This window comes from Psittacula echo (genome assembly GCF_963264785.1).
Source record: "Psittacula echo genome assembly, chromosome: 4".
NCBI lineage: Eukaryota > Metazoa > Chordata > Aves > Psittaciformes > Psittacidae > Psittacula > Psittacula echo.
In genome coordinates, this window is record NC_137738.1 from 23,817,534 (window position 1) to 23,844,579 (window position 27,046).

At 42.3% G+C, this 27,046-nt stretch overlaps 2 protein-coding genes across 5 annotated transcripts in view; one reads left to right on the forward strand and one right to left on the reverse strand.

Annotated features, from left to right (window-relative positions):
- The window catches only part of PRKD3 (protein kinase D3), a 40,342-nt gene extending 32,544 nt beyond the window's left edge, over positions 1 to 7,798 (reverse strand). For 3 of the 4 annotated variants that reach the window (XM_080614731.1, XM_080614729.1, XM_080614732.1), the window contains exons 1-2: positions 7,711 to 7,798; positions 3,982 to 5,011 (exon numbers count right to left, since the gene is read on the reverse strand). In XM_080614731.1, the coding sequence (XP_080470857.1) occupies positions 3,982 to 4,272 (291 nt within the window). In that variant the 5' untranslated portion in view covers positions 4,273 to 5,011; positions 7,711 to 7,798. Of the gene's footprint in view, positions 1 to 3,981; positions 5,012 to 6,383; positions 6,507 to 7,710 lie in introns of those variants that run through there. The other variant, XM_080614730.1, reaches the window with a different exon arrangement.
- Positions 7,799 to 13,783: 5,985 nt separating this feature from the next.
- Positions 13,784 to 25,914, forward strand: QPCT (glutaminyl-peptide cyclotransferase; the record flags this gene model as incomplete). Its single annotated transcript, XM_080615283.1, has 7 exons — positions 13,784 to 13,903; positions 17,772 to 17,918; positions 20,250 to 20,531; positions 23,056 to 23,232; positions 24,275 to 24,374; positions 24,858 to 24,974; positions 25,769 to 25,914. 7 exons carry the CDS (start codon positions 13,784 to 13,786, stop codon positions 25,912 to 25,914), a joined length of 1,089 nt encoding a protein of 362 aa, XP_080471409.1.
- Positions 25,915 to 27,046: the final 1,132 nt, after the last annotated feature.

Sequence of the window (27,046 nt, forward strand, 5' to 3'; positions counted from 1 at the left end):
ACCCCTTTTAAACACAGCCATACTTAAGTGATTGTGTTCTCAACAACTTACATAGTTCAGAGTCATAAAGAAATAAATATGAGTGTGTACATGTTCAGTATCCATGTAAGTGCCTATTGACAGATTAAGGCCTGAATTCAGGCAAGTCAAAACAGCATAATGTAGGGTGAAACAACCAGGAAATTAAGACTACTAAGAAAGCATAAGTACTGTTGAAAGAGGAGAAAGTATTTAAGGTAAAAAATTACACCTTAAAGACATTCATTGCCTACAGAAAGACAGACGACCCAAAAAAAACCCAACATGGAAAAAACAGCCAAAAAATAAGAGGAAAGAACAGAGAAGCATAAAGCAAGCCAGTAATTAAGTAGAAATTTTACGATCATTAATTTGGTGTTGCTAGCCAATTACGTGTGCAGTTGAGAGTGATCATATCAGGATGAAGAAAAAAACAACAAAAATATTACTGCTAGTAAAAGCAAAGTCACCAAACACACTGAAGTTACCAGAAACCAAATGAAATCAAGAGTTGCTAGATAAAGAGTTTCATGCCTGCACATAAGCAACACAATTTTGAGACTACTTTGAAGAAAGAAATTAAAAACCAGCATATGACATATGGAAGAGTTCAGCAATAGCAGAATTGTAAAAACTGTTGGTGAAGAAGGTTTAAGAGCAAACCTGAAACAGGTAGGTCACAGAAGGAACAATATCTGTTGGAAGTGAAATAAACAAGACACAAAAGAGACTACGAAATACCTGCTGGATCAACTTTGATGAGAAAAAAGATAAACAGAGAGGAAACAAGTGCATCAAACAGGAATGAAAACTAGAAATATATAAGGGCAGAGAAAGAAGAGGAAGAGAGTGAGAAAATAATTTTGGCATGGTTTTTTTTTTCCTTTAAATTTAAGACATAGGAGAGGACTACATTAACAAAAATACAGAAGAAAAATCTGAAAAAGGCTTATTAATCAATAAGACTTAAATACCCCTTTAACTTTGCTAAGTGGTGATCATTTGGGTGAGTTCAGTGAAGTATTAAAAGGAAAACGAGTTTGGGAGATTAAGAAACAGACTGTATGGGTAAACAGCATGTCAGTACTCAAGTCAAAGAGAAGACAATGGTTAGAAAGGATTGCAAGAATTCCAAGCAAGCATCCTAAGGTAGGAAAGCAGAACGCAGAAAAGCACTGCAGAAAAAGCATGTAAAGAAGGATGCCAAGTATGACTGAAAATGAAAAGGATGAAGGACAGGTTTGTAGATGAAAAAGGCAGATAAGGGTAGTTTCAGAATAATGAAAGTAAAGTTTCAGAAAAAAGTTATAGCAAATCTTGCAGGTACTGATACTATACAAGTAATAGCACTGAACAACCAAAAGTTTTTCATTTATAGCTATTAGTTTAGCTAGAACAAAATAAATAAGCTAGAATAAAGCATTCATAGTACCCTGCGCTACATAATTCTCAGTCTGCAGGCAGTGGAGCATCACCACACACGAGTTTCTAGTTTTAAGCCAGTAAACCCTATGTTCTAGTTCATGTCCTCCCATGTGAGGAATGAAGAAACAGCATTTAAACATGCAACAGGATTATGAACTTGCCTCTGAAATATCTGATCACTGTGCAAGGCCACACACTGTCTGCCTGCAACTTATGCTACATATTTTTCTGTTTCTAAACACACTCCCTCTATTCCAGCAGCAGCCATTTCTGTTCATGCTTTAGTTCATCTTCAGACTGTCCCTGAGAACTGTATGTCTGGTACTTTAATATACAGCAATCTGGATAAGGAATGAACAAAGATAGATGCTTCAGAAGATTCATAGTTATAGTCTCAATCTGAAACTTGTGTTTCCTGAGGACTTCTATTAAGCATTCCAATACACAACGTCCCCAACATAGCTCCCCAAATTTAACTTTAAACACGAAAAAGGTTTTTGCTCCTCTGCTGACATTTAGAAGGTTTTAGCAGAGCTAAAAGACACATCAAATATTTGCATTACTCATCTTGCTCTCCTTGCAGACACATGCCTCTTTAGTTTCAGTTCTTCTGATGCTACTTCTAATTACTCTTCTGCAAAACCCGAACAAACTACATGCAACAGCAGTGCCTGAATCAGGAAGCACAACTGACCATCAACAGTACAGCAAGACTACCAACAGAGAAAGAGCTGTGAAAACACATTCAGTAAACACAGTACTTATTTATTATACAGTACTCATTTATTACACAGTACTAAACTGCTCCCCAACACAGGTTTTTGCTAGATTGTTTTCTTCTCAGCTGATTAACTTCCCCGGGGGGCAGGGGGGTGGGGGGTGGAAAAGGCTACATATAAAGTTATTTTTCTGGAAAAAGAAGTTCATGCAGGACTTATTGCTCCTGTCAAAGAGAGGGTGGAGGGAGGATATTGCCATTTGCGCACTGGCTGCAAAACTACTTATGAAAGATGAATCCACCACACATAAGGTTGTTTCCTGATCAGTTTGCTGCCTGCAAACATGTTCTCACTGAGCACTCATTCACTGGTAGCATCAGCTGCAGGAGAGCATACACTGAATCAAAGCCAGACAAAAGAGGACAACTGATCCTGAAATCCTCATCAATTTTGCAGTACACTAAGGCTCAGCATATAAGGTATTTCTTGAGCTATAACAAGAACTGAAGTTAAACTTTGAGCTGAGCCTGCCAAAAGAACAATAAGAAAAAGAAAAATAAGCATGAATGTTTTCATCTTTCTTTAAGATAGAAGACAGGAAATATGCAGATGCAAAGAGAAGAAGTTGATGCAGAAAGAAAAAGCGGTCCCTAAAATGGCTGCAAAACAGTGCACCTAACGTGCATGGTTCAGAAAAAAAAAAATAAAAAACTTGACCCAAATAACTTGTCTTTTCTGAAACTAACATGCTGAACTACGTTTTGGTAGCCAACAAAGTTATTATGAAATCAGCTTGCTTGCCAGCTAGTTTGTAAAATAAACTACAGATGCAGTAATTTCTAAGGTAGGGGAAAAAAATACACAAGTATATGCAAATGAGAGCTCACATAATGTTTGCATTTATGCTCTTTCAAGCCATTATGTAAAAAAGAATCATCTAATAAAACTGATCAACCATAAACAGTAATCACAACAATGAAAGACATGAAGAAAACAATTCCCTACAAAATAAACTACCTTCTACTCCCTCCCTCTCATCCACCCCTGGCCTTGAGGGAAAAGAGTAATTATTTCTTAATTAGGTTATGAAATAATGTTAATTGCTTTTCAGGTTGCTTAGTAAGGTCTAAAATACCTAACCTAACAAAAGATAAAGCTTGGATGCAAAAACCACAAGATCAATGTTATTTCCTTTCTAAGGAGTCAGAACCTGCAACAGCTCTACAAAGATACATCTGAAAAGCATGCTAACAGGTTTTTTATTTCTTGGTCAACTCCCTCTTAACAGAAACTATGCCAATAACAGTCCTCTCATGAAAGAGTAATGCGTGTATTCCTTATATAGAAAAAAAATACAGCATTAGCTGTTTGGTGGAGGCTTTAATTATTAACTAGAAACAAAAAGAAAAGCTAGGATCTTGCAGCATGTTTCTGTAGCCACAACTGGTCCTTTCATTATAGCTGGCTATAGGGTTCCAAGAATACTCCTTAATAATAGTAAGTAAAAACCTAAGATAGCAGTGACAATCACTGAAGAGAAAAAGCATCTTCTTCATATTGTGAAAACTAATTCTTGCAAAAAATTCACTACTACATCTTTCATTAGCTATCACAAGCAAGAAAGTAACAGTAAGGTCTTCTCCTTTTACATATCTTGGGAGTTAGAAAACGTCTTTGTGCATAACTGCAAGCATCTAACACGGATCTTTGTCACTGTACCAAACTTCTTGGCATATTCCAGTCACACACTGTTATTGCTAAGCAGTCTGTTACAAAACAACTGTTGCCATCAGCAGAACATGGCAGTGTTATACCATACCTTCTGATAAACTATAGAGCACACAAGGTCTTTAACAGCAGAGAGGGACAGGTCCTGAGCTTCAATGGTGACAGTCTCTCTAGTGAGACCAATCTGCAGAAGGAAGGAGACCCCATGCATAGAGCCCCTGGAGTTGGTGAGGCTCTGGGTACTGAAACTGCCATTGGAGAGTCGACTGGAGAGCCCCGACTGGGGACTTGAAGACAAAGTTGGGGTTTGTGGTGCAGCAGCATGACACGTTGGTGGGGAAAACTTCTGTAAGGATGGGGGAGAAGAGTCGTTTGCTGACATCTGACTTGCTTTACTCTGCCGAGATCTCCCTAGTAGTCAAATTCTAAGAAAAATATGTTGTCAGTTCTTGGTTTGAAATGAAAACAAGGATAATGTAATTTTCCCTTTCTTAGTTCAGTAAAACACCACTGAGCAGTAAAACTTAATTTTCCCTTTCATTCTGTGCAAGCCAAAGCATAAAATAATTTCAGCTGCAAGTTACGTTAAATTAAAGGTTATCTTTTTGCAGTTACAATCAGCTGATCAAATGCAGATTGCCTGTCCTTTAGCACCACATCCAGACAACAGAGGCTCACATATAGGCCTTGCAGAAATACATCAGCTCTGCTGCTTTATATTTGTCCTTCATTTTTATGTATTAAAAAAAAAAAAGCTGGAAACACAGACAGAAATAAATGTTGGCAGCTCATTAAAAGTATTCTCATTCACCTAATTCCACAGATCACATCTTAAATGCAGACTCATCTTGATGTAGATAGCCTTTCAAAATAAAATAAAGAAAAAAAGTGCAAAAACAGAAGTTCGCATATGTGATGAACCTACTCCTCCTTCAGAAAGTCTTCTCTGACTTCAAAGGACACAGTTAACTTGGAGATCCATGAAGGTAGCCGATTTCATTTTTATAAAATACTTTAGCTCATGAAACGCAGGAGCAGAATGTCTGAAGACACAATCACATTCAACGTAATCTCTAGCTTCACCCAGATAATCTCCAGCATTTTGAAACGTTGCAATCTGCCTGTAGGGGAAAAGATGAAGCTGTTATTTCACATGAAATGCATAAAATTGTACAGCAATGTCATAGTCACTTTACTTTGAGTCAGCGGGATCACCAATTCCTTGTACCAAGCATGTTAGTAACAGTTAGCCCTTGTAACTTGAACTTAGATGTTTTCCCACTGTATGATACACAAGCCAAGTCAGACTAACACTGCCCAACATGTTACTGCATCTTTTAATTAGCAGTGATTTAGCAGCGCAAAGCACTTAACAGTTAAGAGGGAAAAAAAAAAGGGGAAGGGAGTAGACCACAGCTCAGCTCTGTAGGTGAATACTGAAAAGCTGGTGGGAAGGGAGGGAAATTTACCAAATGCATTGAAATGTCCAAAAATCATAACATCAAACTTCAAAAAACCCTCTATGTAGCATGTCCTCAGGGTACCATTTTAATGCTTTTATTCAAGACAACTGAAGAACATATGGACAAGCTCTAACTGCAGGAAGATATGTAGAGTATACAACTGAGCACTGGTTCTGGGGAAGGAGGAAGGGGGAGAGAGGAAATAATTTAATGTTCAGATGTCTGATTAAAAGAGTAAATCTGCCTACAACTTTTTAAAATAAATCATTCCATAAGTATGGGTTCAAAATACTTGTCACAAGATGCTGTGCTACCTGATGCTGTACTAAATGATTTTAAGCTTTGCATGAGTAACTGAAATGCTTGAAAAGAATAAATTTAAGATTCCCCATGTAAGTTCTGCACAGAAAAAGTTACCCATGAAAGCAAAAGAAGTTCAAGGCTGTAGATACTATGTATCACTAACAGGTTTTAAAGGAGCATAGATCCATAAATAATAATTCATCAATAAACCAATATAAGCTCACATAGTTTTCCCTTCTCTTACATGAAAATAAATAAATAAAAATCTCAGACAGAGTATTACTAAAATTAAGTGACATTTTAGCAAAGAAATACCACAGTTTATCACACACAATATAAACCGCCCTTACTGGAAATAAAGCTGATAACTGGTAAAACAGTCCATTTAATAAATTATGCACTCCTGCTATTGATCAGTATAATAACTCAAAACCACACTACCACTGCATTCTAAAAGTAGGTAATGAAAGGGAGATACACAAACTGCAGTGCTGGAAGGAAAATAATCTCCTGGTTCTGTGATAAAAATTCCTAACAGGAACTCCAGAAGTGAGAACAAATTGACACCTTCTGGATTTTAAGCAGAGGTATCCACAAACGGTTGTCTTCAAATATTCAAGAGCTGATGGACATTTACCAAGGACAAATTCTGCATCAAAGAACACACTAAACACCATACAGATGAATGTCATAAATAGGAAGAGTAAGGACAGCAACATTTAAGCACCTTTCTCAAGAGAACAACTTCACAGTGCCTTCAGCTGTGCTTGAAGATGACTTATTTTTGCTTTCCACATACTGCTCTTCTCTCCCTCACTTCTCACAGATACGAGAGACAGCAAACACAAACCCTTAGGCATCTAAATTAAAAAAACAATAACACCTAACTGACATAAAAGAAAATGGAAAAGCTATATAATGTGAAAGAATTAATGGGTATACTAAGTAAGTTTAATTTAGCCAGTGAAAACATGCTGTGAAAGCTCACTACAGCTGCCTAATGAGAATGTTAATTATATTTACCAAAAGCGTGATGCATTTGCATTTACAAAGCCTTTTCATACCAAGAATATTTGCATATAAGCCTTTTATGCAGTTTATTTTTACTATGTGGTAGGAGAGAATGGATCTTTCTAAGAAAGGAAAACCATAGAAACTGCTCACTTTGTAGTCAGGACAAACTGATTCTGAACATCAAATACTGAAGTTCATATTCAATCCTAAGACTCTGTACTCAGATACATATACATATATAATCCTTACACCTGGGAAAGCAGAGGCACACGGGCTAGGAAGGGAGCCCACCTGACCCTCGCCCTGCCGCACCGCACGCAGCTATGCTTTCCAGGCTGCTCTCGCCGCAGAAGTGCTGACCCTCCCCTTCCTTTTGGGGCTGCTCCCAAACCAAGCAGCTTTCAGGCAGCTTCTCCAACATCTGGCACTTCACTCGTCCTCCCTTCCCCGCGCTACACGAGGCACGGGCTCCGAGCCGCGCTCCCAGCGGCTCCTCTCGCTCTATTACCGTCCCAGGAGCCAGTCGCTTCCCCGGTTCCCGCCGGATCCCGGGGCCGTCCGCAGATGCCAGGCTGGGTCTACGGGCGGCCTCCCCGCCACCACGGCGCGGGCGGGACCGATGGAGGAACCGCGGGGACGCGTCCTGCCTGCCGCGAGTCACGCAGCCCCGTCCCGTCCCTCCCAGGTTTAAATCCCCGCTGGGCGGCCCGCCCCGCCGGCACAGCTCCCCGCGGCGCCGCTCTCCGGAGATGATGTGGCCTCGGCCCGTCACCCCCACCCCGGAGCACTCCCGCGACAGGGCGGAGCTGCCGCCGCGACGGCGCTTCTCCCCCGCGGGGGCCGGTGGCGGCGGCGGGTCTCCTCTCACAGGCCCTGGGTTAGGGCCCTCGCCGGGTGTCGGCGGCGCCGCCGCTCCCGCCGCGGCAGGAACTTTCCGAGCCCGCCTCCGCCCTTCCCCGCCGCGGCGGGCCCGGCCCCCACTCCCCCCGCACCGTGCGCAGGCCCCAGCGCCGGCGGCACTCGCGCCCCACCGCCCTCACCTGCTGCCCCGCCAGACGCCCGCTGCCCCCGAGCCGGAGCTGCCCCGCGCGCATCTCCCCCGCCGCGCAGCCCCGCGGCTCTCCACACACACCAGAGCCGCCCGGGACGGGCTGCCGCGCGGGGGGTGACGGGAGCTGTAGTCCTGCTGCAGCGCTCTTACCCGTGGAGCCGCGCTATGACGAACTACGAGTCCCGGCGTGCCCCGCCAGAGAGGGGCTCATCGAGCGCCGCGGCGCATGCGCAAGACTGCCAGAGAGAGTTTCCGTTAGTTTTGTTGCCCGTGGTGGGGCTGCTCTGCTTCGCTAACGGGACGGCAGGGCGGCGCGGGCGGTGGCTCAGTGCGCTCCATTTTGCCGCCGGCGCCCCAGCGCCGCCCGCGCCTCTCTGGTCCCCCGGGCTCCAGCCGTACTAAAACCTGGGTCCGTGTCAGCTCGCACCCGATGCTGTGCCTCGAGTTTCGGCAGCTCCTCCGCCCTCCCCGCTGTACCTCAGGCAGAGCCCCGGGCCCATCTGCCACTCTTTCGGTTCACCTCCCCGGGGCGTGCGTGGCGCAGGGCGGCCCCGACGGGATCCCCCCGCGGCCTCGGACGGGGCCCTTCATCTCTGCACAGGAAATACTTGACCTACTGTGTCACAGCATCACGTTGGTCTTGTTCGTGGCCGCTTTGATCCGGTGGCTGCGAGCGAGCAGAGTGCCCGCCAGCCCCGCCGATGAGCCTGGAGCTGCCCGCAGGAGTTCGGCAGGCCTTGGGGCTGTCCCTGTGTGCTGCTGCGATTTAGCTCCCCGTTAGTGCTCTTCACCCGAACCCCGTCCTTCTGCTCCGTGTTAACGATGCCACTCTTCCATCATCAGCGAATCTCCTCACACAAGATACTCTGCAAAAGCTTTTAGCAAAAGTACTAAATAAAACCGGTCACAAGGCAAAGCTGTGTTTGTAACCTCCGTCCAGCCCAAAAGCTCCCTTTTAAAAGACAGCCCATAATCCTCCTTGAATTTGGGTTCAGTGTCTGCACACGAGTCTTGAAATAATATCCACTACCATAAGAAGTGAATGAAGTTTAAATCATACACTAGACCTAAAACACTTGGAAAGGGCAAACTGTCAACAGAAATTAGAAGGCTTCTAATTCTTAGTTCAGCAAGATGCAGATGGAGGAGCAGATTAGTGCTTTGTCATTTACAGTGCTGTTTGTAACGTACGTTTCTCATTTCCTTCATCTTGCGCTCCTGAGGCCTGGCTTAAAACCCACTGAAGCTGAGTGGAGGCTTTCCACTTACTTGACCCTATTTTGCATCAAGCCTTTACACAGTGCAGCTGATACAGAATGTACCCGAGTTCTGACTGGAGCCAGTTTATTTGATAAATAATTAGCCTGCAACTTCTGGTCGAAATCTGGAACTACTTTAAACTAAAACTGTAGCAGTTAATGGTTGATTCTGCCTTTAACTGGTTTTGAATGCTAAAAAACACCCTGGGACTTTTTAATGAAGGCTATTCTATGAATAGAGGGTGTTCTTGCCAAAGCTCTGCACCAGATAACTGAGCAATCTTCGTTTCCTTTTCCCTCTAAAGTGGGACTCCCACACGCCACCACTGTAAACATCAAGCTTGCCTCCATAAACATGTTTTTTGATGTTTAGCACAGCAAGAAGTCATACTCCAGAGCATTTAAAGTGCAGCAAGCTTCTCACATTCTGAGCAACAGCCCTAAAAAATAGCTGTTTATGGATGACACCAGATGGGTATTAGGTATTACCACAGTCACTGGGCAACGATTATAGTTTGCAAAGAGCTCAGCTTTATACCATCCAATAGGGTTGGTGCCATTTAATTTGCTGCCCTAAGCCATCATAGCTGCTTTTTCAGAAATTAGAACAGGAGATGGATTAGTAAAAATCAATTTATTACAGAACACAGGAAAGCATCAGCCAAAACAAAGCAAGCTGCTATAAGCCTTTGTGCAGCAGTACTTCTTACTAAACAAATACTTCTGAAGCATCTGGACACTGCTCTGATTGTAAAGATCTCTGAGTAAAACACATCTGAAAGCAGCTCTGCACTTCAGTGTCTATGTATAGAGCAGAACAAACATCTGTGCATCTGCACATCTGATGCTGTGTGACTCTGTAGCGCAGCAGCATGGCAGCATTAGCCCTCCCTGCACCAACCAACAGGGTGAGCATTCTGGTGTATGTTTGTGACCACTGTAATTAGCGATTTCCTGTGGATTTCATCAAAGTTCTCCAGCTCCTTTCTGGGCCCACATCATGCCCTCAGATGGTTAGCTTGTTTTCACAGCTCAGAGCTTGCTCTGCTGAAGCCGGCTGCACTTTACAAGTTGCTCTCTCTCTTACAGTTACAAGATACCAGGAAATAGGGGTAACTTTTATTGTATGTATTTGATTTTATAAAAAATGGGGCTTGTTCTGTATGGACCACTAAGTCTATATAGACAAACTGCATTTAGAATGAGTGGTGTATAACTCTAAAAACACGTCAAGTTTTTCCAGGTTTAAATTCCATACCATCAAGCTGGGTTACAAAGAAGGCAATGTCCTGGGAGACTTGACTGGTGCCTTTGTCTGAGCAACTCCCTAAGCACATGCTGCCATGATTATTTTTCACTGCTTTTGACACCAATGTTGCATAGCAAATGCCCCCATTCTGGATTTGCAAGACCTGCAAGAAATGCTTGCAAAAATAAGAACTGGTATCTCTATGGACAAAATGTCAAAACGATTTTCCTTTGTTTTTTGGTTTGGGCTTGTGGACTTTTTATTGTTGTTAGTTGAGCTTTTCTTGCAGTTCACGGTCTCCTTCCCTTCCCTCCCCCCCCCCCCCCCCCCACGCCATAAGAGAACTGACAAAGAGTTAGGAGTTCAGGTTTGGATTGGATAAAGTCCTGAAATGTGGATGTGTCTCTGAATTACCTCATCGTCTTGGTTTGAGCCCTTAGCTGAACTTTGTCCTAAAATCCACCTCCAACAAAACAGTGAAAAGTTTAGTATAGCCTTAAAAAACATGGAATCGAAATTTACCTTGGTATAAATCCACTGAAAACAGAATAGATATTTATATTATTAATTATATGTAACTGACCTTTTGGAATTCACTTACTCCCCACAGTTTGAAGAATGATTTCACAGATCCTTTCACTTGCTGCATGGGTAGCCTCATACATACCATATAATCCTACTGTACCGACTCTGGAATAAACATAAGGTAATTTCCCTAAGTAAGTGTCTAGGGGTAACCTCCATATTTCACTTCTTAAAGCTTCATCTGTGAATACATCACCCCATGGAAACAGAATGTCTTAACCTTGAGTCACCAAACACGGTACTTCCACAGCCTGGTAAAGGCTCTGTTCGAAACCACACAGGGATCAGCGGTGAGTGAGTTCGACAGGAATGGGCCCACAGAGCACACATGAGCATGAGGCACCTGCAGCCCTGCCACCCTTTCCCTCTAGGCTGTAAAAGCTGCTCATGGATTCATGAACATGCAGCAGCCCAAGCTGCCAAACACTGGAAGTCTCAGGCTGTGTATTCTAACCACTGCTGGCACATAAGCCACAGCTCAGGCACAAAATTGCCTTGTATGAGGTGATTCAAAGCACAACAAACCACACTTACTCTCCTCTCCCTACCACAGGCCTGCCAGTTGGAAGAGCTCAGCATCAAAACGATTTGAAAGGGTGGACGGCGCAGGAGTCCCATTTCTTGAGAAAATGGGCGTGCATTAAACCAGCAGCCTCTGGCAGAGTTTACAACCGAGGTAATGACAGAGCATGCAGCCTCGGCTTCCGAGGGGCGCTTTGGGATGAAACGCTGCTTTTATGGTGCAGGGCCAGCAGAAGTAAAAGCTTTTGACAGGGTTGCGTCTAGCGTCTGTCCTTCGGGACTTCAGTAGATGGCACTGTCACATTAGCTGGGTTACAAGAATGGAGTGATGTACAGGTCGTATTTTCACAGATAATATGTGCTTTTCTTCAAATAATCTACCTTTTTTTTTTTTTCCTCTATCTAGATGATATCTGGTTACATCTATTTGATTTTTCAGGGTCACAAACCAACTATTTAAAATGTATAAAGTAGAACGGCTGACCACTGAGCAATCTGTTGACATTCTTTCAGTTTGGTAGTATAGAGTGGGACTAAACAACATGGGTTTTGTTCATGAATCCCGGGGAAAACAAAACGTGCATGAACTTTGATAATTTTTTTAACCTTGTGTATTATTTTTTAAAATAGTTACATAGTTCTTTTTTAAGCTGTGAAGTGCTCTGATTTCTGATACATTTCAATAGATGCTTTTTTTCCCCTCTGTCTTTATCTCATTCAACACAGAACTTTGTGGGCTGGTTCTAAGGAGGAGGGAAGGGAGGTCTCTACTCCACATTTCCAAAGTAACACCTTTAAAAAGTCCTGTTCAATCTCTCTGAGCATCTGGTCCAGAACTGCTCCGTGTTTCCCATGTAGGTGAGATAACACTGCCTTAAGCTGACTTTACGCTTGCCAGATTTGTAATCTATCAAAGAACTGTAGCTCTTGGTGGGACCACGGTCCCTCAGGGGAAAACAATATTAGTTAGGCCTGAACCAAGCTTAGATTCTTGGCAAATTTCTCCTGTAGCTATTGTACTGATTTTAATTTTTTTTCCTGCTAAATTGCTTGAGGAGCTTGGCACATCAGCCAGAAATTTTGTCCAGCATCTGTATTATAGAGTCAGCCACAGGAAATCTGACAGAGGGCAACAGATTTTGTTCTGTTGTGTAGTCCTGCTGGGACAGCTTGTCATCTTCCTAGGTGGATTTACACACATTTCCTGTGACTTGATCTCTGCTGACTTGCCAGGGCTTTTGCCTAAGAATCTGTAAACCCTGCTGGTTTTTCTTGCTAATCGAATGATTGCCCATCTCTCCCTATTCACTGGTGACTTGGCTTTGCATTTGGAACAATTTCCTAACAAAGAGAAGTGTGGACTTCTGGGAGGGGAGAGGGATTAAACCCCAAAGGCATTGATTTAAATTAACTCTTTGGTTTCCCATATGTGAAAACCTTGAATACAGCCACATCTGAGTATCAGCTTGGAGGATGCTGAATCTACCGTAAAACTGTTGCTTCCAGAGATCCCATCTGTATGTTGGGCAGCAGACCCAGCAGCTTTTCTAGGAAATCTGTGGAATCTGGGTCAAGAATCTGCAAATCAACAAATTGCTCCATTTCTCTAATATTACCCTCAAACAGACGCTTTGAATACTCACAAAGCTATAGTTTCCAGGATGCAGCTTTCCAGTACAAGCTGAAGAGCTTGTTACTTCAACTGCCTCTCTCTTTTATTTCTTTTTTCTTTCTTTTCCGTTCAATGTGGTTTAGCATTAAGTCTGAAGTTTCAAGAATGATGTAAAGATCAGAGACTTTAAATGGGACATCTGTGGTGCAGAATGGTCAGATGCTCTCCACACCACCACAGAGCGAGGATGACAATGTTAAATGACCTGAAGAAGGGCTTGTGTGCTCAGATGCTTCTGTCTCTGGTTTAATCGTTTTAATTGGCCTGCTGCAAAATGTCGCCTGACCACAGACTGTGCTTCATTGGTAGTTAATAGAGTAACCACGGAATTTAAAATGCCTGAAGACAGGACTGACATTTTAGCAAGCATTGTCGGATTAGGCCTCAAAAAGGTGGCAAGAAGAGCTTTATAAAACAACAAATTCACCGCTTTGCAGTTCTGTAGGTCTTTGCCGTTCGGGTCTCCCGGACCCTCATTTCACACAGTCCGCAGCAACGCACGATGCCCGAGGCCGGGCCCTCACTCAGCGCAGGGGCTGCCCGCCCGCCTCCCGCGGAGCTGCTGACGTCGTGCCAGGGACCAGGCGTGTTTGGGAGCGGTGACGGGCCGGGGGAGGCTGGCAGAGCTGCGGCCGCAGCAGCCTACCTCATTCCCTGCTTCTCTCCTTCCCGCGCCGGCCCCGGCTCCCCTCTTCCCGCCCCCGGGCTTCAGCAAGGCGGAGGGAAGGGGGCCCGCGGGGACAGCCGTGAGGGGAGAGCAGACCACAAGAGAGGGATGGCGGGGGGCGAGGGGCCGGCGGGCCCTGCCCGGCTGCTGGCGACACTGTGCCTCGCCGCCGCCTGCCTGCCGCTGGTGCTCGGGAGGGACGCCGGCGCGGCGTGGACCCTGGAGAAGGTGGGTCGCGGTCGCGTCTCTGGGGCTCGCCGCTGCGCTGGGTTGCGGCGGAACGCCTCGCTCAGCCCCGGCGGTCCGGCCCTGGCACAACGCGGGCTTCAGTGGCGGGTCACCGGTCACCGGCCGCCTGCGGGGAGCGCAGGTGGGGATGGATAACATGGCTTCCTGCCCACCCCGAGCTAATGGCCGCAGGACAAGGCTTCCTGACGGGTTTGTCACATCGGAGATGAGCTTTGTCTGGAGCAGTTAGTGGATTTAAGGGAAAACCCAGAAAGCGCAAAAGGAATCAAAATCCCAAATTATATTCCGTATAACATTCCATTATACTCCAATTTTCAATGTGATTACCTCTTCCAGCAGTGATGTGCATCTCGGTTGGAAAAACAAATAGGGATGGTGTTGATAGCTACTGCAAAACTGCTTTGAAAGGATGTAATATTCTAGTATGTCATAGAGACATACTATATTGGTTTTAATTCAAAGCTTTGTGTGAACTAGTGAAAAAAGCAGCCTTGAGACAATGTTTAATGAAACAGCAGTAAGCACTAAACCCTCTATTCCTCTGTGTAACAGCTCTCAATGGTCAGTATGAAACACTACATAGTTCTTCATGAAGAACTAAACCACAGGGAACATGGGAGAGTACGCAACTGCAAATTGCATTCAATTCAAGGGTTCAGGCATTTCCAAATGGAAAATACACTTCTAGGGCCTATTCCCAGGAAGAGTAGAACTCAAAGTTCAGCCACAACCGACTAAACTCTGCTAATCCAATGCACCGTCCTGTTCCCCAATAGACCAGAGTCCAGGACAGACTGGCAAAATCAAGCTTTCTTCCTGCCTTTCCACTCATTTGCCCTCAGTCATTCCCTTTCTCCTTGGTTTTATTCACACCCATTCCAATAAGTAGTGTGGTGTTTGGTTGTGGGTTTGGGTTTTTTTAACAGAAGTTTTGTCATTATGTTCTATTAATTGTATCTTACTATATATATAGCTCAAGTATATAGACTACATATCTGTAACATAATACATCTATAGTATGCATAATAAATATATATGCACATATATAAGGATAGGCAAGGCTAAATATTTAGTCATACAAGTCAATGTACAACTGTGTAGCCTCAGTGCTCCTTTTGTCAGCCCCCTTGAGCCACACCAATACACCCTTTAGCTCATTTCATTCCCACTAGTCGATCTACTTGCCAATGACGTAAGTAGCATCATCTAACCACAGAACCATAGCATCCGTACTCCTCTGCCTGCGCAGACACTAACCAAGAACCACTTCCTCTCTCTCATCAAATTCTTGTCCCTTGACAACTATTGTTCCTTCTCCCTAAAGGGATGTGTGAGCCAGAAGTTGAAAGCCTTGTACTTTACAGACCTTCCAGTCTTTCTGTCATTGAGGAGGGTCCTAAACTGAAGAGTTCTTAGAAGCTAATTTCCATTGGCACCAAGCTGAAGCTTGGGCACCAAGGAAGCATGGGCTACCTGCAGAATTTGAAGTCTTGCTGTTTTATGCAGGTTACAATCACTGCTGTGGCCATGGAGGAAACAGGGATTGACCAACACTGTAAGGAGTGAGTCACCTACAGATCTCATTCTGCTTCTCTTTTCTTTCATGACCACTTTCGTAATTCCTTTCACTTCCCAAATTTGAAGATGCCTCTGTTATTAGGAGTGGGAATTTATTCCTCTCTTCTGAAGTGTTTTCATACATTTGTATTTTGATAGTCATAATGTGTCTTTGCAAAGTGATTCAGTGACCCCAATTACCAGGCACACTCTATGGTTAGAAGAAAGACGATTCCACATTCTAACTGAGCCCCTCAATTGTTCAGCTGAAGGCATATTTTCTGAACTTCCTTAATTAAGTTGTCCTCCTACATTCTTCTGAAGTACACAGCTTCAGCATTCTCTTCTCGTACAGCCTGTTCCTCCTAAACAGAACAGCTTTCTGACAACGTTTGCTCTTGTCTCTGCCTTTTCTACACTGGTGTAAGTTCCACTGTATTAAACTTCAGGTCTTTCTAAAGACACTTTATGCATCTTCTACAATACAGTTTCCAAACTTGTAGAAGTTCTCCTTTATGTATCAGACAAAATGCAGTTTTTCTTTAACCCATGTATAAATTCAGTAGCATTAAAAATGTTAACTGCACATCCTAAAATTTGGTGTCCTCAAAGTCTTAAAATACAGCTTGAAACACTATCTTAAAATTAGCATCGTAGGATTCAGTGTTTTTGTGTCTCCTCTCTACTTAATTTCACTAATAAAATGAAGTGGAATTGGAGGAAAGGTCCACTCATAGATAAACAGGCATGAAAAGGGTAGAATTCAGTGTTTACAGTGAAGCTTTGAAAATATTTGTGCTTCTGCCTGCTTTCCTCAGCACACACAAATGAAGTAGAAAAGACACCAAATAGTGAGGCAGAAGCATTTGTTAACAATATTCATTAGGCAGGGTCATTAAGGTAGCAGGCCATTCATTACACAGAGCCACAGAAGCTCTCAAGGTCAGTACACTTTCTGGCCAGGGAGTGAGTTCCAGCAGTCATTTCAGACAAATGTGAAATGAGGTACATGAGAGAGGGGGAATGATTAGGTTTTGTTAACATATACAGTGATGGAGCTAGAGTAAATACATCTGTGAAAATGTCAGCTTGATGCATCAGAGCCCAAAAGCCAATCAGTTCTTCAACAGTCTGAAGAAAAAAAATAGTAGAATGGCAAGTACCATTATCCTACACATAAACCACGGTGCACTCATGTTCCAGTTTCCCTCCTCTTCCTCATCTCAAAGAGGATGAGGTAAACAGGGTACACTGAAGGACAGCAATCTGATCAATCATGTAAGGCAGTTCTGATCAAATAACAAACATTTTTCCAATGGGAGAGAGGTGTAACGGGAAGTCTCTATGATAGAAATGAGGAATGGATGGGACTGGAATATCCTATGACAGTGCCTGAAATAGGAGTCTATAAAAACAAGAGTGGCTCAGGAAGGTCCTGAGGAGACAATTGCTAGAGATTGAGTAGATTCAAATTAGGTGCCCAAAGGAACATTTGCAATGTCCTTGGTGTTCCCACATGGCATTTGGCTACCACTCCAGAACAGCACAAGGCTCTCACAGGTCCCAAGACGTGCACTTGCCAGCCCCAGGAGGATCATAGAATCATAAAATCATAGAATAGTTAGGATTGGAAAGGACTTTAAGATCATCTAGTTCATCTAGTTAGGATCTCTCAAGTATTCTGGGTCATCTGAAATAGCTCTAAAGGTCTGTGCTTAGGCAGCAGAAAAGAAGCCACTTGAGAGGTAGCCATCACTGGGAGCTGCTGTCACAGGAGAAAAGCTGCCAGTTCTGAGGTTAACCCATGTGTTACAAAGCTGACATAGACCCCAGGTAGCCCCAAATGAGCCACACCATGCTGTGTAGTCACACTGAAACCACCACTGTGGGCTGGGACCACAATGACACAGCTTCACTGTCTCTGGACTGAGCCAGCTTATGCATTTCTTTGCAGTACTGCACCTCATAATGTAGACACTCACTGCATAACACTAAATATTAGCAGTACTAAAAACAAAGCTTCTGGTGCTTGTCTCAATGGAAACTTCATTTGAACGTGTCACGGTTGCAGACATGACTGTACGTATGTAGAAGTAAGATATTGGAAAAGAAAAATCCCAGCCATGTGTTGTGTTTTTACAGCTAGCAGTAGGTAAAAATGTCTCCCATGATTTTCTCCCAGTAAATCAAAGTAGCAGAATATACCACATTACCATAATTCTGGAGAATACTGTGGTTAAAAAGGTCTAGTAATAGTTAGAGCAATCTTGGCTTTTTCTCCCTCATACAGTATTCTCACCGACCAAGAATTTTACATGTTGATGCTATCAAAAAAGTTGCTGCAAACACAGATGTTTCTGAAATGTGGGAGAATGATTTGCACCCTATGCTGATAGAAAGATACTCGGGATCGCAAGGAAATTATATCGTACGACAGGTAAGAAGACATCTACTACTTATATTCTGGCAGTGCCTTTAGTGACAGCTAAAGGGACAGACACATTCCTTTCATTTGGCAGGACAAACTCTTATCATTGCTCAAGTCCAGACTGCATAGAGCCTACATGACACAGCTTGTACTCCAACTGACATTATTTCCCAGGGCTGTGTAGCATGATGGAAAAAACCCCTACAGTCTGTTTTTAAACTTATAAATTAAATACCTTGCCTCAGGTTTGGTAACCAGAGCACAACACAACTGTTGCCCTTTCCCTCACGTGAGCAGCTTTTTGGTCACCAGTTCAAACCCTTTGGGACCATACAAGGGGATGAAATAAATGACACCCAACCACCCTTTCTCTGTAGAGGTGTTGTGCTGTTACACTGCCCTGCAGCATTGCTTCAGATGCATGCATCAACACAGAAAGGGACCAAATAGGCCCAAAAGGGCACTCAGGTGAAACAATCAAAATGACAAAGCGCAGCAGTGGCCCAAGTACCACATCAGCTCTGCTGGCCCAAGCACAGCAGTGAGTTTGTGCTGGGGTAAGATAATCCAGATTGCGCTTAGCCCCAAGCTTTTACTCCAACACATTGTATTTGAGCCGCAGGGAGTCACCACACAATCAGGTTGCTGCCCTGCACTCGTAGTGGGGCATCTTCAGGACCATGTGCCATGCTGGCTCTGGATTACATTATCTAAGCAGGAGACTAAACAGTGGTACAGCTGAGTTTGCTAGAAGACATTCACACCATCTCATTAGCCTTTATCTACCCTCTAGGCAGTGACTCAACAGCTCCAAGGCAGCCCTAACTACAAGATTATTTGCCACTCTGCAATTGGTAGACTGGAAGAATGCAGCTTTTTTATGCTTTGTGTGTGTATGCATGCACGCATGTCTCTATAGTTTTGTGGTTTCTTTAGTGATACCCTGGAAGGCAGCCAAGTGAAAGGGGAAAGAGTAAGAAAAACAAAAAACTAGCTGAGCCTAGGCTAGAAAACCACAAATCATGTTCAAAATAGGATCATCCTGTTACAAGGTAACAGCATGTACCAAAGTAGGGCCCCACCGGAGGAAAAAAAGAAGAGTTCTCATTGTCAAAGCACAACGGACTTTGAAAGGAATGACATTTCTTTGTTAAGACACAGAAGAAGGGAGAAGGCTAGTACCAGTTATAGCTAGTGGACACCGGGAAAGCCATTCAGGCTTCTATATTCCCCATAATCCATCACAGACATCCTTTGCTCTGCCTACAGATAGTCATACAACACAGTAAGAGCTTTTAGAGGATGACCACAAACAAAATGGCAGTTTGTTCTAGCACTAACATTTATGGCAATATTCCCACTGACTTCACTAAGAGCAGGACAAGTCTTCAAAGTCAATTTTCTTTTTACCCCCTAGAGGCTTTTCCTAATGTTTATTTAAAGAGAGAGGAATCTGCCTCGAAGCAGCACTCAAGGGACACATAAAAATAAGTTGCTCAGCAGAGATAACTCTCTAATAAGAATTAGCCAGAACTCTGTACTAAGTATAACTGGGGTTGTTATTAGAGGTATTCTCTTTAGGTAGAATGATACCTAAAATGAATGATCTCTTTTATGTAGTCCCTGTCTTAATTTTTATCGTTATGTAAGCTACACGTACAGGATTTAATTTTTAAAACATTGTTCTGAAATGTTTAATTCTGTCTTTAATTTACAGGAATCAGACTGTCTTGTACAGCCCTGTAAGCAACTTACGTCACCTGAAACGCAGATATCTCATAGAAGCTAAAAAGACTGAAAAGTAAACACACACACACACACACACAGACCCCCAGCCCCTAAAGCAGATGAACAAAAACCCAGCATCTTGTTTATGGCTGCTGTGACATCTACGCGTGGTAATTGTCAGATTAGCCACATCAAGTTCTCTGCAGCCCTTTTTGATATTTAATTTAAGGTCACAACTGAGTTTGGATTTGAAGAAGTAAATGTTAATATTGTCCTGGTGGCACCTCAAAAACCACCGACCTGGAAACTTCAGAGACCAAGATCTAAATGTGTCATATTAACGGGCAATCATTCAAAGCACCTTCAGACTCCAAAAACAAGAGACAAAAGGGAGCAATGAAAAGCAGCTTAGCCAGTCACAGGCTAAGGTAGCAAAGACATTGCTTATTTTATATAGTGACATTACAATTTTTGCTATAAAATTTATCTTTTAAAAATACCATGAACTCACATAAATAAACTCAAGTGCCACTGATAACTAAGCACAATTTGTCTGCAACATCTTTCTGAAGGAAGCAATACTAATGTGGTCATTTTTCCTTTTAATTGCAGCATATCAAGCACCGTCTTCAAAGATTACAGGCCGGCTGGGAAATTGAAGAAGACACGTTTCAGAGGTACACACCATATGGATATCAAACCTTTTCAAATATTATCAGCACTCTCAACCCCTCTGCAAAACGGCACCTGGTTCTAGCCTGCCACTACGACTCAAAGTTCTTTGGACAACAATGGCAGGAGAGGCCGTTTGTAGGAGCAACTGATTCAGCCGTGCCTTGTGCTATGCTTTTGGAGCTGGCACGTGCCCTGGATAACCAGCTTCAGCTAATCAAGGTAGTTTGCTTGTTTAATTTTCATTTGGGTTTGTTACAGCAATAGGCCTCAAGGGCACTTCCATGTTCTCTTCCATAGCCTGCATGCCCAATTCTTTGATTGCTTTGCTGTAGGAAAACTCCCACTGACTTCAAGAAGAACAGAACAGAGATCTGTATCTACTCCTTTAGAGTACATTATCACAATAAAAATTATTATGCAAAGGGTGGCTACCTAAAAATTATCTAATAAATATATAGTATATAAAAATAGCAATTTATACATGAATAATACATGCTTCATAGACTTGGCGAGATAGAATCCTACTTTCTATCTAAAAGGCACAGAACCCTACACTCAGAAGCCCCTATCACATCCGGTAACATCTAGGGTCAGTAACATCTAGGGTCACTGACAAGTATCTTTGCTTTCTTAATCTTGCATTTTAAAATCTCTCAGTTCTATTCTGTTTTGGGAGACAGATGAACAGAAGAATTAGACTCATCCTTCCATCCCATAATGATTTCAAGATTTTCTTCTTATTTTCCTTTATCGATTTGAATAGTTTATTTATGTGACAATACTAATAGTATATTGTCAGTCTGTGTTACCTTTGCAATGAAAATCTGCCTCAAAGTGCTGCCGTTGGCAGGCAAAATAATCTGTTGAGCCCCCTCGCTCTAAAAACTCGAGTATTACAGGTTCGTGAGTGCCATCTAGTGGTTCAGGATTTGCTATTTCCAGAAGAATCCTTGTACTCCAACGGAGCTTTCACAGGGAAAGCTCTGTCAAACGCTTTAGAAAGTGTCAGGAAGACACTCAGCTCAGGTATGAAGATTACTTGTCGGCAGATGTTTCCAAAAACTGATCTGGTGCCTTCTGACATCAGAATATTTACAAATTAGAAGAGTAAGAATATGCCGAAGTTTTTAATCACAAAACAAAGCACTCCTGTAATACAGATGCTTTCATTTAGAAGCTTTATGTAGAATAAAATTGCCTGATGGCTATTTATGGAACAACCTGCACACTGACTTAAAGACTGGAAATTTTTTGCAAGTAATGTATCATTTTCGATTAAACTGTTTTATCACGTAAGATGACAGCATTTGACAAAAAGGCAATCTCATTACTTTGCACAGGATACCATTTGAACAGTCTGTTAATAAAATATACTTTGGGATCCATCTGCTTAATACATTAACTATGACCTTTCTGCTCTGCTCATAGTAGCATAACAGACTTTGTTATGTTTTCAGCCAAATCTATTTATACTTTGACTTGAAGCTGTGATTTTTATCTTGATGTTTCTCCAGTTATATAGAGTAAGTTTAAAAGTAAAGGGCAAAGACAGCTGTTATTCAGACCTGAGAATGGGTTAAACAGTAATAATACAAATGCTACTTTCTAAAATTCAAATGGCATTAAGACAGTTTCCTCCATAATGCAAAATGACTGCTATTGAAAGACCTCTGTCCTGTGCAAAGGACAAAGGGCAGCAAAGCACTGCCATTAGAGAAATCCATATATCACTATGAGCATACAATCAATACTATCTTGCCTGTGTGAGCGACATTTTATAGAAGTTTTCTACTACTGTTTATATTGGATCTGCTCCAGCTAGCTGGGAGCAGCAGCCCATACAGGACATGACTGTTGCCAGTGGCCCCACCTTATTAACCACATCATGCAATTTCACTTGAAATAGCATTAATTCATAGGCAGTTAAAACATTTATAGCAACTGCCAAGACTACAGTTCCCCAGCCTGTTCATATAGCGGAACCAAACTGGGGTTAGCCATGCTGTAGGTTATTAGGGAACGCTGCCAGTGCAAAGAAAGCTTCAGTTAGTAAACAGAGAGACAAAAAAGGCTCTTTCTACATGGGGAATAAATTTCACACAATGTCTCCTTTATTGACCTCAAATACATAAATCATATATTCTCATTTTTTACTGTTGTGATATTTTTGGTTGTTGAAAGGGAAAGGTGTATGCACTCCACGCTCTGTGCTTTGGTTTTAGGGTGGAGCTGCCTCAGTGGCTGCGAGTCCCCCTGAAGGAAAAGAAATAGTCATGCTTCTCATGACTGACTGCTCTTTGTCCCTCAAAAAACCATCAGCTGTACAAATCCATAATTCATTTCCATTGATGCACAGCTGCAACAGAGAAACTACTCCTTCAGGGCACTAGCAAGGAATAATATTAGCACTTGCATCAGGTGTTGTTGCTGACATGTCTCATTGCCGTTTGAGGTGGTGGTCCTGCTTTTGCAGACCTGTCTCAACATACTCAGCACATGTCTACTGAAGTAAGAAATAAAGCTTCTAACCAGAATCCAAATGATACCAGACTGCAGAACGTGTCACTGCACTAGATAAATAATAGTGAGTGATCACTACCACTATTATACAGCCATGGGAGGGTTTGCATAGGGTACCTTGAAAATATACCCCTACTGATGTGGCTTATATGACTACAGTATTTGTTCTGTATTTAATATTCTGGCCAGAGTCAGTTATGCTACTTTTACTTTCCTTCAACAGACCAGCTCAGCATCAAGACCAGACCTTTCACTTCGGCTCATTTTTTTTGATGGTGAAGAAGCCTTTGTCCATTGGTCCCCTTCTGATTCCCTCTACGGATCTCAACACTTAGCTCAGAAAATGGTATCTACTCCACATCCACCTGGTTCAACCACCACAAATCAGCTGCAGGGCATAGTAAGTGGCTTTTCAATTCTTGATGAGCAGGAGTAAATTGCCTTTTTTTTTTTTTTTTAAATATTCAGTTAGTAAATTCCTAAATTACCAGGAAACCATGAATCTCACCAATGTTAAAGGAAAAAGTAAGCTTGGGGCAATTGTATGAGGCATGTAAAATAGAGAGTTGGCAAGAGCTTTTCAGGTGAACCTGCTTAGACCCTTTCCATGCAAGTATGGAGGAGAAGTCATAGAAAAATCAAAATACACAAATTTATTAGAATATAAACTAGGATACCCACCCTCTTCAAGAGATAATTCAAAGTGATTAGGAGAGAGCACATAGTATCCATCTGTGAGCAAATCTCCCCTAGATAAGCGCTGAACTACAGCAAGCTGTTTCCCTTTGATTCCTACTAAAATTCTGGTCGTCTGCTCTCTTCTAGTTTCCCTACTCACTGCTGAGACACTTCTCTTCTGTCACCGTGTCTTATGACTCATAAAATGTCTTTCCCTTGACAGACTTTGTTGTTCTCCAGGGAAGAAGCAATTTCCTCTTCTTTCTCCCCACCTACCGTAGTTTTTCTTTTAAAGGGATATAACACAAAAACTGCAACCGAAGCAATGCAGTCTGCTTCAGCTTGAAGACCAGAGAAATAGCCAATCTTTTCTTCCTCAGAAAAACAGCAAAATGCATCAGATTGGAATCAGGTTCTGCTAACGAGTTCTTCTCAGGCATTATGGTAGAAAAGCCAGATCTTTGGCCAGAGCTATCGAACACCTAGTCATAATACAGGAATGAAGAGGTCTCATTGCTGATCTCTGTTAATGGTGGTGTAGTAATATAAAGAATCCCACAGAATCACAGAATCACAGAATCCTGAGGGTTGGAAGGGACCTTAGAAGATCATGTAGTCCAACCCCCCTGCAAGAGCAGGGTAACCTAGAGTACATCACACAGGAACTTGTCCAGCCGGGCCTTGAATATCTCCAATGTAGGAGACTCCACAGCCCCCCTGGGCAACCTGTTCCAATTTTGCTTTAAAGATTCTTTCTTCTGTAGGACCTGCTTGTACTACTGGATTTAATCGGTGCACCAAACCCTGTCTTTCCCAGTTATTTTCCAAACACTAGTCGATGGTTTCAGAGGCTTCAAGTAATTGGTAAGGATTGGGGTATGGGCTTTTGGTGAATTTGAAAGTTTAGTGTGTAGTTTCTGAATGCATTAAGTCCTGTAAATCAGATTTTTAGGTTACTTTTCTGGTTTACAGTTTTAATACTTACATTATTAAATGTTATATTTGGTGCATCTTAAACCTATGTGAAGATTGTATTATTTAATTAATAAAATAACTGAGGAAGATTCCCAGACACCTGGAAACCATGAAGGAGATTCTATAACTGATTGACACTCTGAACACTTAGAACTGCTTCACTTCTCTGTTTTAGTTCCTTCTTCTGTAAAATGACAGTAATAGCACCAATGCTGAGGTCTTCCAAGTAATGGACAAATGCAAAAGACAGTTACAAACTCCTTTTTCTTCTTCGATGGAAAAAGCTTCCACATGAGAGGAAAAAATAATCAAATGTGCTAACATGCCTCATATTGTCCAAAAGTTATAAGTCACTTTCAATGTGAATTACAGAGGAAGAGCTACACAACATGAATCTATTGAAGAACCACCACATTGAAAGGCAGTATTTCCAGGCTGCTTTCCATCGAGGCTTGGTTGAAGATGACCACATTCCATTTCTATTAAGAGGTACTGGAAGCTCTTATATTTTAAAGTATAAGTTCAATAACAAATGCGTCATTTAATAAATGAGCAAGTTCATATGACCCTATTTTTCAAGCTTATTTGCCCCAAGTATTTCTCATGGCAGATATGTATGCCTTAGCCTCCAACTTTGTGTTCATTCTTTTTCTTCGGGATGCAAAGGGAAAGCAGTTGGATTACTGGTGCCACCTTGTCAAGTGACAAATCAGTAATTAAAGCACTTGTCCTAGTTCAAGAGTGGATTTGGTGTCCTTCTCTGTTCAAGCACTCAGCAAAGCATCTTCACAACTAAGGTGTGCTGAAGAAGGGCAGTAGATACAGTAAAGTCTTCTGATTGAAGTTTTCTGCTGTACAAGAGTTGTATTGCCAGAGAAGAGTTAACCAAAAAGAGAGGTTACAATAGTTCATTGAAAGGGTATCTACCTAAGAAAGGAGGAAGGTATCTTCATATCCAGCCCCTAATTTTGCCATTGCTTATGCTCTGTTAATTACTTAGCAATGTAAAATTGGTGCACAGCTCTGGAAGCAGGCACAAGATCAGCTACACCTCTAAACTTCTAAGCGAGTGCTCTTTTCATTGAGCTATGGTCACTGTCTCCTGCTCAACAGCTTTTCAACTCTGTGAATCTTGTATTTCTCGCAACAAAACAGGGCTCAAGTCCAACAAAACCAACACTTTTCGAGTAGTTACCTGATTCTTTTGTTAAATGGTGACATATTCATTGGCTTAACGGAACATCTCCAATATGTCTTCTCCAAATTTCACTTTCCTTTTATAGGGGTTCCTGTCCTACATCTGATTCCATCCCCTTTTCCTGCAGTATGGCATACCATGGAGGACACAGAAGAAAACCTTGACAAAACCACTATTGACAATCTCAGCAAAATCCTTCAAGTGTTTGTACTGGAATATCTAAACCTGTGAGAGACAAAATGGCAACAGGTCATTCTCCTTTCTAAACACTGTTTGTCCATCTTCACATTTGCTATTTAATTGCATTGGAGAGACTAAAGTGAAGAAAAACATAGTGATAGTTCTTGCTAGACAGATTATTGATTCAGCTGTTCCTGGCCCCATGTTCTATGTAGCCAAACAAGATAGCATTAAACAAGAATTAGTTTCAGCCTGGAAAGAATTTGTTCTTTCCATGTTTTACCTCTGAATAAAAAACCCAGAATTTTTCCAGATGGTTATCCCTGTTTCATGTCACATATTAAGATCCAGGAGGGAATGCCTCCTGACTTAAGTATTAGCTAGTTTTCACAAGGTGTGACCCAACTGGAAAGTGCTTAGCAATGGAAATTTATACCACATTATCAAAAGAGGCATAAATCACACTAAAACAAATTTCTACTGTGGGTTGAACTAAACCACCCCCATCCTGAAATGAGCTGCTACAACTCCTGACATGCAGAAGGGATTTTTAATCCTCTCTGCTCCCTCTCCTCCTTCCCCCACGAGTAGGGCTGCAAGGGCTTCTTGTCTCTGGACATGCAGCCACCAGCAAACAGAGAAATAACACAAATTCAGTTTTCTCCCTGTTTTTTGTTGGATACTTTTTTATGGAGAAGAGTGGTGGGGAGTGATGCTAAAGGAAGGTATGTGGGGGCTTCCCCCACACCATGCTTTGACTGCAACACAAGAGATATAAACAGAAGGGTAGGTGGTTCGTTGGAGCAACTTCCCAGCACACACCATTCAGTCATGTGAGTATCAATCACAGTTTGATCTAAAATTAAAAAAACAATAGCACAAATTTGCTGGGTTTAATACTAGGAAAGTGATCACTTTAAAATGGTATTTATATGAAACCACAGCTTGTAAAGTGCTATTTATCAAGAGTAAAATAAGTATGAGACTCAGAAGCAAGAAGACAGTTTAAGTAAGGACAAACCACAGGCTGTATCAGAAAAAAGATACTCACCAGTTTAACAACCCAGTGCTTTTACATTCCATACTGGAATTATTCAATAAATTTAGTATAACACTCTGCCAAAAATCTAGCCTGGAATAGGAATCAATAGGAGAAGAGCAGTATTCAAAAACTCCTACAGAA